The sequence below is a fragment of the Channa argus genome, chromosome 11 (assembly GCF_033026475.1).
Source record: "Channa argus isolate prfri chromosome 11, Channa argus male v1.0, whole genome shotgun sequence".
NCBI classification, from domain to species: Eukaryota; Metazoa; Chordata; class Actinopteri; order Anabantiformes; family Channidae; genus Channa; species Channa argus.
The window spans coordinates 9,270,328-9,284,356 of record NC_090207.1 but is presented as its reverse complement, the minus strand read 5'-3'; the positions used below and the strand labels follow the sequence as shown (position 1 = coordinate 9,284,356).

Below are 14,029 nucleotides of genomic sequence, written 5' to 3'. Positions count from 1 at the left end.
ACACAAAAAATTCAAACAATAAAAGATTCACTCATGAATAAGTCAAAAATACAAGACAGGAAAAGCAGAACTGCATTGTGACATTTATTTTTGGGATCAATAAATAAATAAGATGCTAGAAAGAGAATGTGCATGTGTGTTGAGGTAAAATAATGCAAATGTTAAAGCAGTATAGATGCTACTAGATTGATCTAGCAAAAATATTCAGGAGCACTTGTGTATGAATGAGCACAATTAACAGCGGGGCTTCTAAGACACTTACAGACATCACTAATGAGAAATTTGAACGATACAGCTGGAGCTATTCTTTAGGTCCCACATTGACTGAAAGATTAGTAAAATATTCTGGCACTGTATTGACGAAGAGAAGCAGATCTGAGGAAGAGAAATAAAGTATTTCTTTAGAATAAAAGAAATGGACAGTTGACACACTGGATTTTTCAGTTTATTATATTGATTTTGTTTGCACTGTATGACATTTAAAGAAAAAGAGTTTTTAATGTGATTTATATTAAAAAGACAGATATAGTGTACTGCAAAGGAGGACCACACAATAACGAAAGGACCACATAACAAGCCATCAATATACCGAAAGTACCCAGAGCTGAACGCTGTACTGTGATATTAGCTCAGAGATGCTGTAACCATGTTTTTCCAATCGAAGGATGAAGAGACAATTGAACATTGTTTAATTATTATGTTTATTATTGATTACAACATTAAGAGGAAGTGGCATATACCTGGGAGTTGTTATTAAAATAAAAAGAGCCACAAAAGTCTTTCACAAGTTTCAATATGAACAACTTGAGTGGCCTATTAAGTAAAGCAGAATATTCTGTACAAGGATTAAAATTTGTCTTTTTTGTGGGATGAAACTGCATGTGCAAGTGACATTAGCTCACTAGCTTCTGCCACATGCCTTGGCAGCCAAGCATATTCACAATAAATATTGAAATCTGTGCTGGGTGCCTTGCAAGTGGATGTTCTGTATTATAAATGTCACCCTACCCTTGGTCGGCAGAGTGGTGGCTCATTCTAATGCCACGGGACTAGGACAGAGGGGGAGAGAGAGAGACACCCAGACTGACAAGGGATTTCAACTTTTAGACTCATTAAAGTGACACCAGAGAGTGTGCTTGCATGTTTATGAATAAAAAAGGAAAATGGACACTGTGGAGAAAGACAGTTGAAATGATTGTGATAGAGGGATACAAAAGGAGAGAGCAAGGGAGCGAGCCAGCCATGTGGTTTCAGTCAGTCTCTGTTCGGAAGTACATATCAGTACGAGGGCAATGAATTTTAAACGATTATTTAAAGTACAATATTACAACGTACCTCAAAACATTTCTCTGCGCTTCATGATTTTGGACACCTTTTCTTTTTTCTATAAAAGATTGGAAATTTGTTCTCTTTCAAATCTTTCAGTCTATCTATCTGAAAGGTTATAAATCACTGTTTGTTTAAGGTGCTCACCGGGACAGTAGCAGAACACTATAACCTGTGTGAACAGTCATGATTTGCCATTAACACCTTATTTATAAAGCAAAAAGTTTAGGAACCACTGTGTTACATAACTTCTTTTGCAGCCGTGGCACTTTTATCCACTTAATATGGGATACCCTCATGATGTATATTTCATAAACAAGGAAGCTTATTTGATGTCAAATCAATAGCAATGCCCCTGGCAATAGTGTTTCTGTTTCCCCCACCCAACAAATGATTTATCGATGCTAGCAGGCAGCCTTTTAAAGCAACAAACACAGATTGTGCTGGCTGCTTTAAGTACAGCAAAGAATATGACATCCACTAAAAAAAAAGCATCCTCATCATTTTTCCATCAAACACAGACGTTGTGCTCTTCCAACTGTCAGATACATACAGCATGTTTTATGCTGCTTGGACTTTTGTACTGCCCAGATCAATGGTGCAACTGAACACAAATTAACTTCCACAGAAAACTGACGATCTGGGCTGTGTTAACTCCCTCCAAAATTGCATCAAATATCAACGATTTTTGGTATGTCCCTTCAGGGGTCCCCACAGCGGAACGTGTCATCAGGGATGCAAAATAGATGGCCAAGACCTTTCTTCAGTTAAATGACTACCCTTAAATTTACTTCTCAACCTTACTAAACCACCAATGAGTAGTTGATGATTAACTCACAGGCAAGAAATCTTTTTTTTTATTCCAGCTCTCAGCACTATATTGTTTCCTCTTTAGCCAGAACCAAAATTGTAGAACTCAAATCAGCCCTAAGTGTTAAACATTCAGCATTATCATTAATGCTTTTATTTAATCTTGTCTGAACAATTTTAACTCTCTTTAAGTAGGAATCAGTCAGTCAACCTTGTCTCCCCTGCAGCTTATTCCAAATGCTGCAGCAAGACTCTTCACTACCACCAAGGAGCAACCATACAGTATCTCCCCCCAGACTTTTCTTTACATGTTACCAGTGAAATACAGAAATGTTTTCAGGGTTCCTTTATTTTTTTAAGCACAGTTGGACACTCCTTATGCCCTATTAAATTAAATACCCAGTTAAAGTCAAAAGGTGATCAACAATTTTCAGCTGCTGCCACTTTCTGTTAAATGATGCCTGTTCATTGATATTTTTAAATTTCATTTTGTGTCTTTAGGATTTTTTAGTTTTTTTAATATCAAAGGTTTTATTTTTGCTATTGCTAAAGTTATATTTAAATTTTTATACTATGCAATAAAAAGCTGAACACAAAAGGAGCATTATTCCCTTAAAGTCACTGAAAGCTTACTTCAAGGCTCATTCATTTTCCTCATTTATCCCAAAACACAATAAGAAACACGTGTTGGTTAAAAAGACATTGTTCTGTGCTATTGTAGATAATTGTGCTGTGTGACACAGAAACACAGAAATCCATAAAATGAATAGTGAATCTTTCTTGCACAATCTTTGTGAGGCATAATTTGTCCTCGGCAAGATATCTTGAGCAGCAAAGTGAAGGAGTAACTCAGCAACTTAAAATGTATTGCAAAAGACAGCAGCCAAAGGAACAAAAACATGGACACACACCCAGTACTAGGTAGAAAGCCACTGACTGCTGTTTTTGGTTGCTTGTCTTTAAGCACATCTTCATCCCACAGAGACCAAACCTCTACGGACAGCACACCTCAGAATTAGAATGGGAACATTATGTACTTCTATTAACTTAAATCTGTGCAGTTGCAAAAGAAACAAATCTGCAGGAAAAACCTTCTTGAAATACACATTTATGCTTTTTGTGTTTTGATGTATAGCAAGCTCTGCAAACAATCAATAACTGAAACTGCCTGAGGTACTTAAACATCCAATAGACACTACTACTATTGTCAATACTACATATACTGCAAATTCGATACTGCCATTACTCCATATTTTGCTCACAGTGAACTTCAAAGTAATCTCTGGTACTTCTCATCTTTGTTGTCACCTTCCCAACCTTTACTTCATCTTTATCCTCTCTCAGTGTCACCCTTCTGTTGTCATTCCAACATTTTTCTTATCTTATATCTTCTATTCTTCATCTTTCCTATCACCTTCTGCCGCATCTGCATCATTTTCTTTCAGTCCTGTGCTCTGATCTTGTTTCCTTTTTAACTTTTTTCTTCTTCTGACAGAAGTTGACTTCGTTTTTTTTGTCTCAGCTGGTTCTCCTTTGCAATAAAAACCAAACTATGCAACAGGTCTCATGTCATACCTACACTGTCTGATCACTATGAGAATAAGCTAGAGATCTTACTTTTCAAAAATTAAGGAATGTAAGGACATTTACAGCTGTACTTCAATGCTTCACAGTTTTCATGTCGGAAACAGCACCTTTCCACTGAACCAGATATAAAATTCACTTTGGGGAAACAAACAGATCCCAAGGAAGGGCAAAATGCTGCACGGAAGCAGAAAAGATTATCTGTAATTTCAATATATCTCCAGAGTCCACACACTTTAGAGCAAGAGGGGGAAGTGGTATGAGGAAAATTCCCCTGACAATAAATATTTCAATGCAAACTAAAGAAAAATGCAATATCCTGAAAAGCAGTTCATTAATCTTTGCAAAGATGTCTTCCAACATCTCATCTACCGTACTCTAGATATACTGTCTGTCACATATTGTTTGGTGAGGGAGATGTGAGGCTCCCTGGCAGTCCTCCTCCTCCTTAGGGAGAGTGCTAATGAAGCAGGAGGCTGGTCAGATGGGAGAGTCTACCTCTCTCCACTTGGGTTCCAAGCAATCAATATTATACAGACGGCCATGGCCTTCCTCGCTTTCTCTTTCATTTTCTTTCCTTTATCCTCTTCATCTTCATTATTTTTCTCCCTCTGCCCTTTTAAATTTGTTTTCACCTCCTCTCTCTTTTGCTTCTATCTCGGCCCCTCCCCTCTCCCCTGAAAGCTTAAATCCTCTAATTTCTCATATTTGCAACTTTGCAACATCTCTTTCCGTCTTCTTAAGAGTTAGCAGTGTGAGTGTTATAAATCTGCATTGTAATTAGTATGACACTTGCAGCTGAGTTTCATTTCTATTTGCAACTAATTTATTTCTCAGTCAATGCAGTGTTTTGACATTGAAGAAGTTGCGCTGAGCAATTCTCAGAGAGTTTGGAGGAAAACAAACTCACTGTCAGGAAACTCTCAGAAAAAACAGATGGAAACTTAAAAAAAATGTGCACACTCAAACTGCCTTAGCACAAAGTTGAAAGAGGTATCCTACCCATCTCTCAGATACTTGATTGCTTGAGGGACAATTTCCAATTTGTGAGACAACACTGCCCCCTGTAGCTCACCAGAACATGTGTGCCTTAATGATGTTCACTTAAGTCTATCCTTTTACACTTAACCAGCACTGTTTTAGCCCCCAGCTATCTCCTCCCACAAGGGGAATTGTGTAAGTGGATTTAAATAAATTAATGCCTCTTTTGCCAGCCTGGGGAAAACACAGCAGAAAATAGTCCAAAATAATAAAAAAAAAAATCTTACTGTGGTTGAGTTCATAAAGATAAAGAAAAACATATATTTTCTCTTGCTTTTGCCTATAGGCCTACATTTAAGTTGGTAGAAATTTGAATATGTCATGCCTAGTTCCCGTTTAGACTGAACAGGCTTTCTCCAGGGACTGAATACAAAGCCGTGTGGAAGAAAGACACTCGACTACTCATCTGGAACAAGACTATCTGGGCTCAGCTGATAATCAAAACCCACCATTTTGTGACAAAAATTGGTTTGAAAGAAACCAGTCAAATGTCCAGTATCCATGTCAAAAAACAGCAATGCTGTGTAGCATCCATAATCTGCAGAATACATATAAAGTACTACTGTATGTCAAAAACATCCGCACTGCTTGATTACCTTATCTGACTAAATATGATTTCACATTTTAGGTTGTTAAAAGAATTCAAACTAGATAAAATATTTCCAACAAAAACACAATTCAAATGTTGAAACTCATTTAATGAGAAAAAGCAGCAGCCTTTTTGAATTTGTACTCCTTTGTTACAGCTACAGAGCAATCCTTCTCCCAGTGGAAAACAAAGCAATGAGTGGGAAGGCTTATAAGGCTAGTGGCTATTACAGTAACTACACTGCATTAACTAATTGGGATCCAAACAAACTCGTCTGAATACAAATGAATGTAAACAGGGAAACCCAAGGTCACAACCATCGTCAAACATGTTTCTCAGTGTTTTTCTTTTTTAATTGCAAATATTTAGGAATCAGCCTCATTAGGATGGTGCTGTACAATCCTATATAATACGTGAAATGTAAGGATCATCACTAATGACCTCAATGATGTGTAGCATCAATCTAAAAAAATACTGTAAACAAACCTGTGTGTAAATGGACACAGTTCAATGCCAGTTTCATTGCAGCCTTCTAATAAATGCACATATACAGTCCAATTCCAGCTACAGAGAGAACCTCTCAAGAGAACAATGACACCCTGGAGGTTTTAGATAACAAGCTCCCTGATGTTTGGTCTTTACACTACAGTTACTCTGGTGCCAGATGTACATGTACCTCTGGGTCAAGACAGACACCAGTGGGATTACCATTTATTAGCAAAGAAACGAGGATGGATAGGAGATGTGTCTAATTTGGCACAGAGGACATATCTGATTACAGCAGATTTCTTTAAATAGCAATGCCTGTGTACAATAAATAAATGGATGTAGCAGAGGAAGAAAAACTGACATGCACCAAGTGTACGCATAGTGTATGTGTGTGCTGATACCTCAGAGTCTTCATTTCGAAGTCCCAGCTGCAGGACAGCACTGGGAGATTTCAGCCTGGCTTGGCTGGACTGGGCCATCTCCAGGTTCAACTGCCAGCCGACATGCTCCAGCTGTAACTCACACAACAAAAAAACTTTAAAATTTATAATATTCCTACTCAAAATGTAACTTTAAGCTGAATTTCTGAAGAAATAGTGTATGTAAAATTGTATATATTTATCAGTAAATTGTCAAAAAAATTTTCTCTTTTTCCTCTGGTTTTTGCTATTTCAATCATCTGTCTTAGTTTACTTATTCTTTTTTTGTTTTATTTTGGGTATGCATTTATAAAACACTTTGCAATTGTTAATTCTGAAACACAATGGAAATGTGCAAATAGAGAACACTGCTTAAGACAATGTAAAATTTTTAAGCTTTTATTTAGAGCTTAGAGAAATGACTTTATACTGTGCATGTTCTAGGGCTGCAGCTAATTATTTTTTTCCATTATTGATTATTCTCAAAACCAAAGAGTGCCCGCACACTGACTGAATGCTGCAACAACACATGGTCACTGAATGGGACAACATCCCCCAAGCGGCAGAACTGAAGCTTTGTCGATAGGGGACAAATATTTTCAAGAACTTCAGACAACAACTGCCACCAAACTGCACTTTTGTGAAAACCATGTGGGGTTTGGCATGACTGATTATAATCTCCTTGGATATACAGTATCATGCAGTATATTTTCTTCCTTGACCTCCACTTCTAGATGAGAGTAGCAGCTGTTTGAATTGTTTTTTTGCTTTTTGGTCTACATAACTACATACCATATTTAGTCACTTGGTTCTACCCCACAATACATGTTGATGTTATCAGCGCAACACAGAAATACAGTAGTGTGCGAAAGTGTTAGGCCACAATTAAATGAGTTGATTTATTCCACAGGCTCCTTTTACAATTAGAAAATAAATTCAATATGTACACAGTTTTAAAACACACAAAAAGATTAGAAGATACAGTTTCTACATGCTAAAGTGACAGGTGGCCTGAACTCTTTTGTGCACGCAGACAAAATCAGTCACTGCACGGAAATAGGTGTCAAACACCAAGAAAACTCTAAAAATATGATGATATTTCTTGTTCTTTGAGAGACCAAAAAAAGTCCAGGAGGGACTTGGCTCAGCATCTGCCATCTTCAACTACATGCCAAGTTGCAGCTTTCAGTCTGAAGAAGTCTTATTGGGAAGATAAAAGCCAAGAAAACACTTTTTTTAGAACAGAAACGGTGAAAAGGTATTTTACCATAATTTTTGTGTTTTTATAACTGTGCATACAAAATATATATATCACTTGGACTGATTGAACAGCCTTTTATTATTTACATAAGTACTGTCAACATAAAGATTTGTTACTGTTAACTATGTTTAATCTCCTCAAAGTTTAAGTTGTCTTGTTTCCTAGCAGCATCAGGTTATGCTATAATCCTAACTTCTCTCCAACATATTCATATACTGTATGAAAAAGAAATTCTATTCGATGCTGTACAGGTGAAAACCTAGCAGTGTCTCTTCACACCAATCTCACCAATTCACCACCTGCCTGACTGATTTACTGAGAGACACCTCATCAGTCACTTGTAGCAGAATGATAGATTAGGAGCACTGAGTCAAGGCAGGGCAGTTAAGTATTTTATGATGCAGAGAGAGGCCATAATAATAAACCATGTGTGACTTATTGGTTCTGGATGGTTCCAAAGCATCAGAGGACAGGTGTGAGGTGAGGAAGGGCTCAGCTACATTATTCACAACTTGGAATAAAGCCACATTAGCATAAATAAACATCACAACTCTGTGAAGTTATTTTTCAGTATACATCAAGGGAACGAATAAAATTAATTTTTAAAAGAAAGTCGCATTTGTTTAATATCACTTAATACATAAAATATAGGACTTATAACAAAACCAAATAGATTAATAGCCCATTAATTATCTGTATTTAATTTATTTCTATATTTCATGCTTCATTTTTTTTTGATAGCCGTGTCTTAAGTTTATTAAAAGGAAAAGCAAGTAATTAAAGAAATGATCACTGCTTACTGCAGACAAAGACAATCTGTACAAATTATCTGTAAACAGCATTCATTAAAACAGCAACTGGGCTTGCAAATCAGAGTACAGGTACAGACTGGGATGTCTCGTCTGCATATGCACAGGAGGATTAGATTAATGATATTGGTAATGCATTTATAAGTAGACATTTATTCAAGTTGAGTTATACAGTACCTGTTGGAGGTACTGAATAACTGTCATTATTCATTTGTAAAGTGAAAAATGCATAGCTTAATCTTAAGTAATTTGATTTAACTATTATTTCTTGTAAACAAAAGTATTAAATGCTCATAATTGCCTAAAATAGAACAATTTATTTTCAAAAAAGTTGCAGACTATTTCTATTCCTGTTTAGCTCTATTTGAAACTTTATTTCTTATACATTCCCCCTACTTTGATCACTTTTACAGTATAACATATCATATTCAGATGTCAGGAAAAAACAGTGAGGTGGGATTCAGTGGGCTTGCTGGTTTCTTGAATGGCAGAGGTACAGAAGAACCCAACTTCTTATTCAAAAAAGTCTTTAGTCTCAAACAAGACTAAACAAAAAAAACAGCTTTCTATTTAGCTGAAAAGGTGAATGACAAAAACAGATAAATGTCCGTTACACGCAGTCTCTGGTGAGACTTGACTATTGCCCTAAGTCAAAGCTGTAGCAGAGATAGTGACACGGCTGTCACAGGCCTTTTGCTGGCAGCAATACATGGGGGAGAGAAGGATGCCTTGTGAGACAAAGGCAGACGACACATCTACTGTAAATGTATGAAAACAGCATAATGTGACTGCTGCGTATGTGCAGCTCATTTATTCTGTGTTAAAATTTTAATTACCTTGACTTTGAAAAGAACACTGTTTGAAGTGTCACTTCTTAATCAAGCTATGGTGAGGAACATGTTTTAAAATTAATGTGACAACTTGTGGGAGCCATGAAAGAAGTCTTTGTAATCAAAAAACAAAAGCAGGTCAGTATTTATATGGTTAATTTAATGCTGATTCTCCATTTATTATAGCATCTCGCTACTCAGTGCTGATACAATTGTGTGAAAAGTATGATTACTTAGAGTGGATTAATCTCACACTTGGATTAGAAACATGGTCAGAGTTACTGCTAAACAACAGTCTGATTGTAACAAGGACTGAAAAAGTATAATTAATATCTCTTAGCCTTACCTTCCTTGGGGCAAAGATATTGTGCTTTAGCTTTTCCACCAACTCAGGCGCAGCAGTGGCCCAGATTTTAGAGAAAACTTCAGCTTTGTCTGGGTTTAGATGAACGGCCTCCAGCTGCTGCTGCAAAGAGGGCGGCTTCACATTATGATACACTGCCTACAGACAAGAAGAGATAGAGGGTAGAGTAATTACTGCATAATAAAAGCTACTATTAAACTATAGGCACACTCCATTACAGACATATTTACCCCTAACACCGAAATCACTGCTAATGCAATAACTCACAAAGCAATAGTGACCCCAGCTGGAGAAATGAGCTCACAACGTGATCTACACTGACAGGTACAAGTTAGACACTATGCACATTTCTATCTATAGATCTTTAAAGTTTTTTTTTTTTTAACAGTTTTTAACAATTAACAATTTTTTTCAACAAGATTTTGTCTCTCATGATTGTGGCAGGCATGCCACTTGTCATATAAACTGTCTCTTGGAAGCATCTGTACAGGAATAAGAACACTGATTGTATACCATCTCTACACTCTTTTTTTGTTTTGTTTATCTATTATTATTATTAATAAAACATAAAAAATAACAATAAACAAGCAAGGAGCAGTTATTAAAAAGCTTTCTTGAAGAGGTAAGTCTTCAGGTCCTTGTTAAAGGCAGCTACAGTCTGTGGGGACTTCAAATGTTCAGGAAGGCAGTTCCACAGGCTGGGGGCAGCTGAGCAGAAAGCTTTATCTCCCATAGTCTGCAACTTAGTTTTGGGGATATGCAGGAGGTGGGCGCTTGTACAACGGAGAATGTGGGACAAAGCTTGCTGAGTGATAAGCTCCTTGAGGTAGGCCAGGGCATTGCCATAGATGCACTGATTTTTAAGTAAAGCAATTTTATATTGAATTCTGGAGGAAACCGGGACCCAGTTAAAGGACTTGGGAATAGGAGTGATATGCTCATGTTTCCACACCCTCATCAAGATCCTGGCAGCACTGTTTTATATGTGCTGGAGCTTTTGAACACTCAAATTGCCACAGATCCCGATGAGCAGTGCATTGCAATAGTCAAGCCTGAAGGATACAAAGGCATGGACTAGCTTTTCTGCATCAGATAGAGTGAGACTGGAATGGAGTTTAGCAATATTTTTGAAAAAAGATGATTTACACAGGTGTTTAATGTGGTTATTAAATGCTAGGTGAGGTTCCAGGCTCACAACAAGGTTGGTACCTGTAGATGAGAGGGGAATATCCTGTCCAGAAAAGGTGAAGGTGTTCATGAAAGATGACTGGACCTGATGTGAGGTACTACCCAGTATCGCTTCAGTTTTTGAACTGTGTAATTGGAAGAAGTTTTGGCTCATACATGCCTTTATCTCCTCCAGACAGTCACATAGTCAGGGTGGACAGCAGTGACGACAGTGATGAAAATGCAGCAGAGGGGGTTGAGTCGGTCTTGATGTAAAGCTGTGTGTCATCAGCATAGCAATGGAAAGAGATTTCTGTGCTGTGATAAGGGGGTTTAAGGCAGCAAGGTTTGATTTAATCAGAGTTGTGGTAAAAGGATTCAGGGCACAGGTAGATGTTCTCACTTTTCTGATGATAGCCTCAACTTCCCACAGTGAAACCTCATAGAAGCAGTGAAGGGAGCGGGAGAGCCCAGGCCAAGGGCTGGCAAACAGGGCGGGTGGAGCAGGAGAGCCAGAGAGAAGGAAGCAGATGGTGTCAATCCTGCCTTAGAAAAAGTTACGAAAATTCTTGCACTGTTCCACTGTGTGTTCTGTGTGTAATTTAGACTGGGGATTGAGAAGGTGGTTTATTGTGGAAAACATTTATTTTTCTTAGTTAAATGCTTCTGTATAATGTAAACAACCAAGGCTAATGTAAAATGAAAATTACCCTGTCTGCATTGAAACAAATCTAATTGGATTAGAGCCATCATATTGCTTCTTTTCCATATCCTAAAGAATGGATATTTGCAGAAACTATAACCATAACCCTAACTAATAGGTGTTTGCATATTAACCAAAAATCAAGATAAACTCTTATAATAATATAACAAAGAATGTTAAATGGCTAGTTTTCACCTGCTCTAGTATGAAGGCAGAAGTTTCCAGGACTAGATTGAGAGCCTTTTTATCCAATGAGAGAGCACCCTGAAGTTTCTGCTCCTCTTCTTCACTGAAGGTCCGCTCTTCCTATGAAGAAAACATAACAACAAACAAATATTTCTTTTTTCTTTTTTCACCTACTAACTATTTTCAAGCACTTTATCCAACATCCAAGCACATTTCAAACCTTGAAAGCACAACATTAAAACTCAAGCATTTCCAAGTATTTCAAGCACCTGTACGAATCCTGAGATTACCTTAACACAACCTGGACCAAAAACGGACAGATTAAACACCTGAATGTGATCATTCAAAAATTTCATTTAGGTTTTTGGGTTTTTTGGTTATAGCTGAATCACTTTTAGATTATAGGTCTATAAAAGCTCCAGGTAACATCCAGGGCTACAGCAGGCAAGAGGAAATGTTTAAGGCTTTCATAAATGAAATGTAATACTTTTGAAAAAATGATCATCAAATTCAACTAAACAGATAAATTGGTATTGGAATGAATATCAGCAATCAAGTCTTGTGAAAATCACAATGATCAACAGGCCTGCGTGTGCATTTATTAGAGCCACATCTTACTGATGCACCAGCAACTGTAAAGTTATTATGCATGCACAGCTCTCTCTGGCACTGCAGCTTTGCTGCAAAAGCCTTTAAAAGCCTTTTGCCTTTGGCACAGATAATACTGTGTAGTCTCCGTACCTTCAGATGAAGCTTTTGTATGATGCGTGAGATCAGCCTGGAGAACTTGTTTACATCAATTGCGTTGAGGAAAGTCACGGCTTCCTTTATGCTGTTTGGAAAAAAAGACTTGTCAGTGTGCATGACAGCATCATAGAAAGATCATTATCACAATGGCCAAGTGCAATGCATCAGAAATTTGTAGTGTTGGTCGGTGGTACTGGCAAACTAACAGCAAAAGTGCATAGCAACCACAAATAAGGTTGTGTATAGATAAAGACTAAGGTTGAAATACCACACAATTAAAAGACAGCATCTGAAATGTCACTTGAGTGAAGTAAAAGTACTACACATTTTATTGTATATAAAAATACCAATTTTGAAGAATCCTAGATTTTATGCTCAGTATGTGCATCTAATATAATAAGTGAATTTACATGAGGCTACTTCATAGTAGTCATAGTAAACCCAGTGGCCATACAAATACAATAGATAAACTATTTAAAAAGTCAATGCAATTGTTTTGAGACATTAAAATACGCTGCAGATTAGTCTTCTCCCTTCAAATCGATTGAGGATGAACTTTGCCGATTGTCTGAATGTCCAACGTTAAACTGTTTACACCACGGTGTCAAACTTTGATAAATTGTTCAATAACCTCTCAGTGCACTTGAGACTCGTCAATCTTGAACATATGTCTACATACATATATATAAAGTAATTTAAAGCGCCTACAAACTAATGCTTACTAGCGTAAGCATTAAGATGACCTTTCCCAATGAACACAAATGACAGTAAGATAAATCCTCCCCAGCTGTTTTGCTAACGTTAATAGATTTTGGCACCAGTTGCGATCAATTAATTTACAGCATGGCTTCGTGTCTTTGAATTAGGCTACAGGTAGCTTCACGTTAGCTACTGGAATAATAATTTGTCTAAGAATCAAAAGAACGCCCACCTTTGTGTTTCTTTTATAATGGAAGTCATGTTTTTCTTTTGCTGTCTGCAAACGGAAAATTAAGTCTTGTAAAATGTCAAAGCAGCACCAGCCGCATCCTCATTCGGTTGTCATTCCTCCTTCCTGTTGTCACGAGACGACTCACGTGATAGTCAAAGCTGCGCAGCGATGCGCAGGTGCTGTATTTACCATTTTCAAAAATGTTGGCATGCTCTCGTCAAAGTAAAGGAATCGTATGTGGCTGGCGTGTTGGTGTTAATACTAACTTCACTTCTAATAAAATATGACTGGACGACAGATTTTCTTAACTTCTATTTCTGCGTAAAAATACGCATAATGGTTGTCTCAAAGTGTCAAGTAACAGTCACTACGGAACAAGCGTTGGATCACACATGCACAAAAACAAAACACCCTTGCGTTAATGCAAATTCAGGCTCCAGATTCGAGATTTAGGATATAAGATTTTTTTTAGCGCAGTTGATCATTTACATTAAATGTATTATTATTAAAAAATTTAAATTTTGAACTAAAAAGGATATTGCCACCTACTTCTCTGTATGTATTGAAACATCTATGCAAAAGTAAAAGTCTAGTATGATTTTGTCAGAGTGGCCTAATTCAGTTTCATATTTTTTCAATGACTAGGTCAATACTACTGGACAATAATAAATAGGTATCTTGACTCTGAATTTAGTTTTCCACAATTTGCCTAATACACATTTTTTAATGATATGGCTTAGTACTTATCGTTTCATTGGTTTTATCTTACTACA

General features: G+C 37.1%; 1 protein-coding gene across 2 annotated transcripts in view; it reads right to left on the bottom strand.

Moving 5' to 3' along the window:
- commd10 (COMM domain containing 10) overlaps window positions 1-13,414 on the bottom strand; it is a 55,900-nt gene extending 42,486 nt beyond the window's left edge. For both annotated transcript variants that reach the window (XR_010915582.1, XM_067521693.1), the window contains exons 1-5: window positions 13,257-13,414; window positions 12,320-12,410; window positions 11,588-11,698; window positions 9,505-9,660; window positions 6,241-6,351 (exon numbers count right to left, since the gene is read on the bottom strand). Coding sequence is in view for 1 of the 2 variants with exons in the window: in XM_067521693.1 (XP_067377794.1) it covers window positions 6,241-6,351; window positions 9,505-9,660; window positions 11,588-11,698; window positions 12,320-12,410; window positions 13,257-13,285 (498 nt within the window). In the remaining variant the exon portion in view is untranslated. The remainder of the gene's footprint in view (window positions 1-6,240; window positions 6,352-9,504; window positions 9,661-11,587; window positions 11,699-12,319; window positions 12,411-13,256) is intronic.
- Window positions 13,415-14,029: the final 615 nt, after the last annotated feature.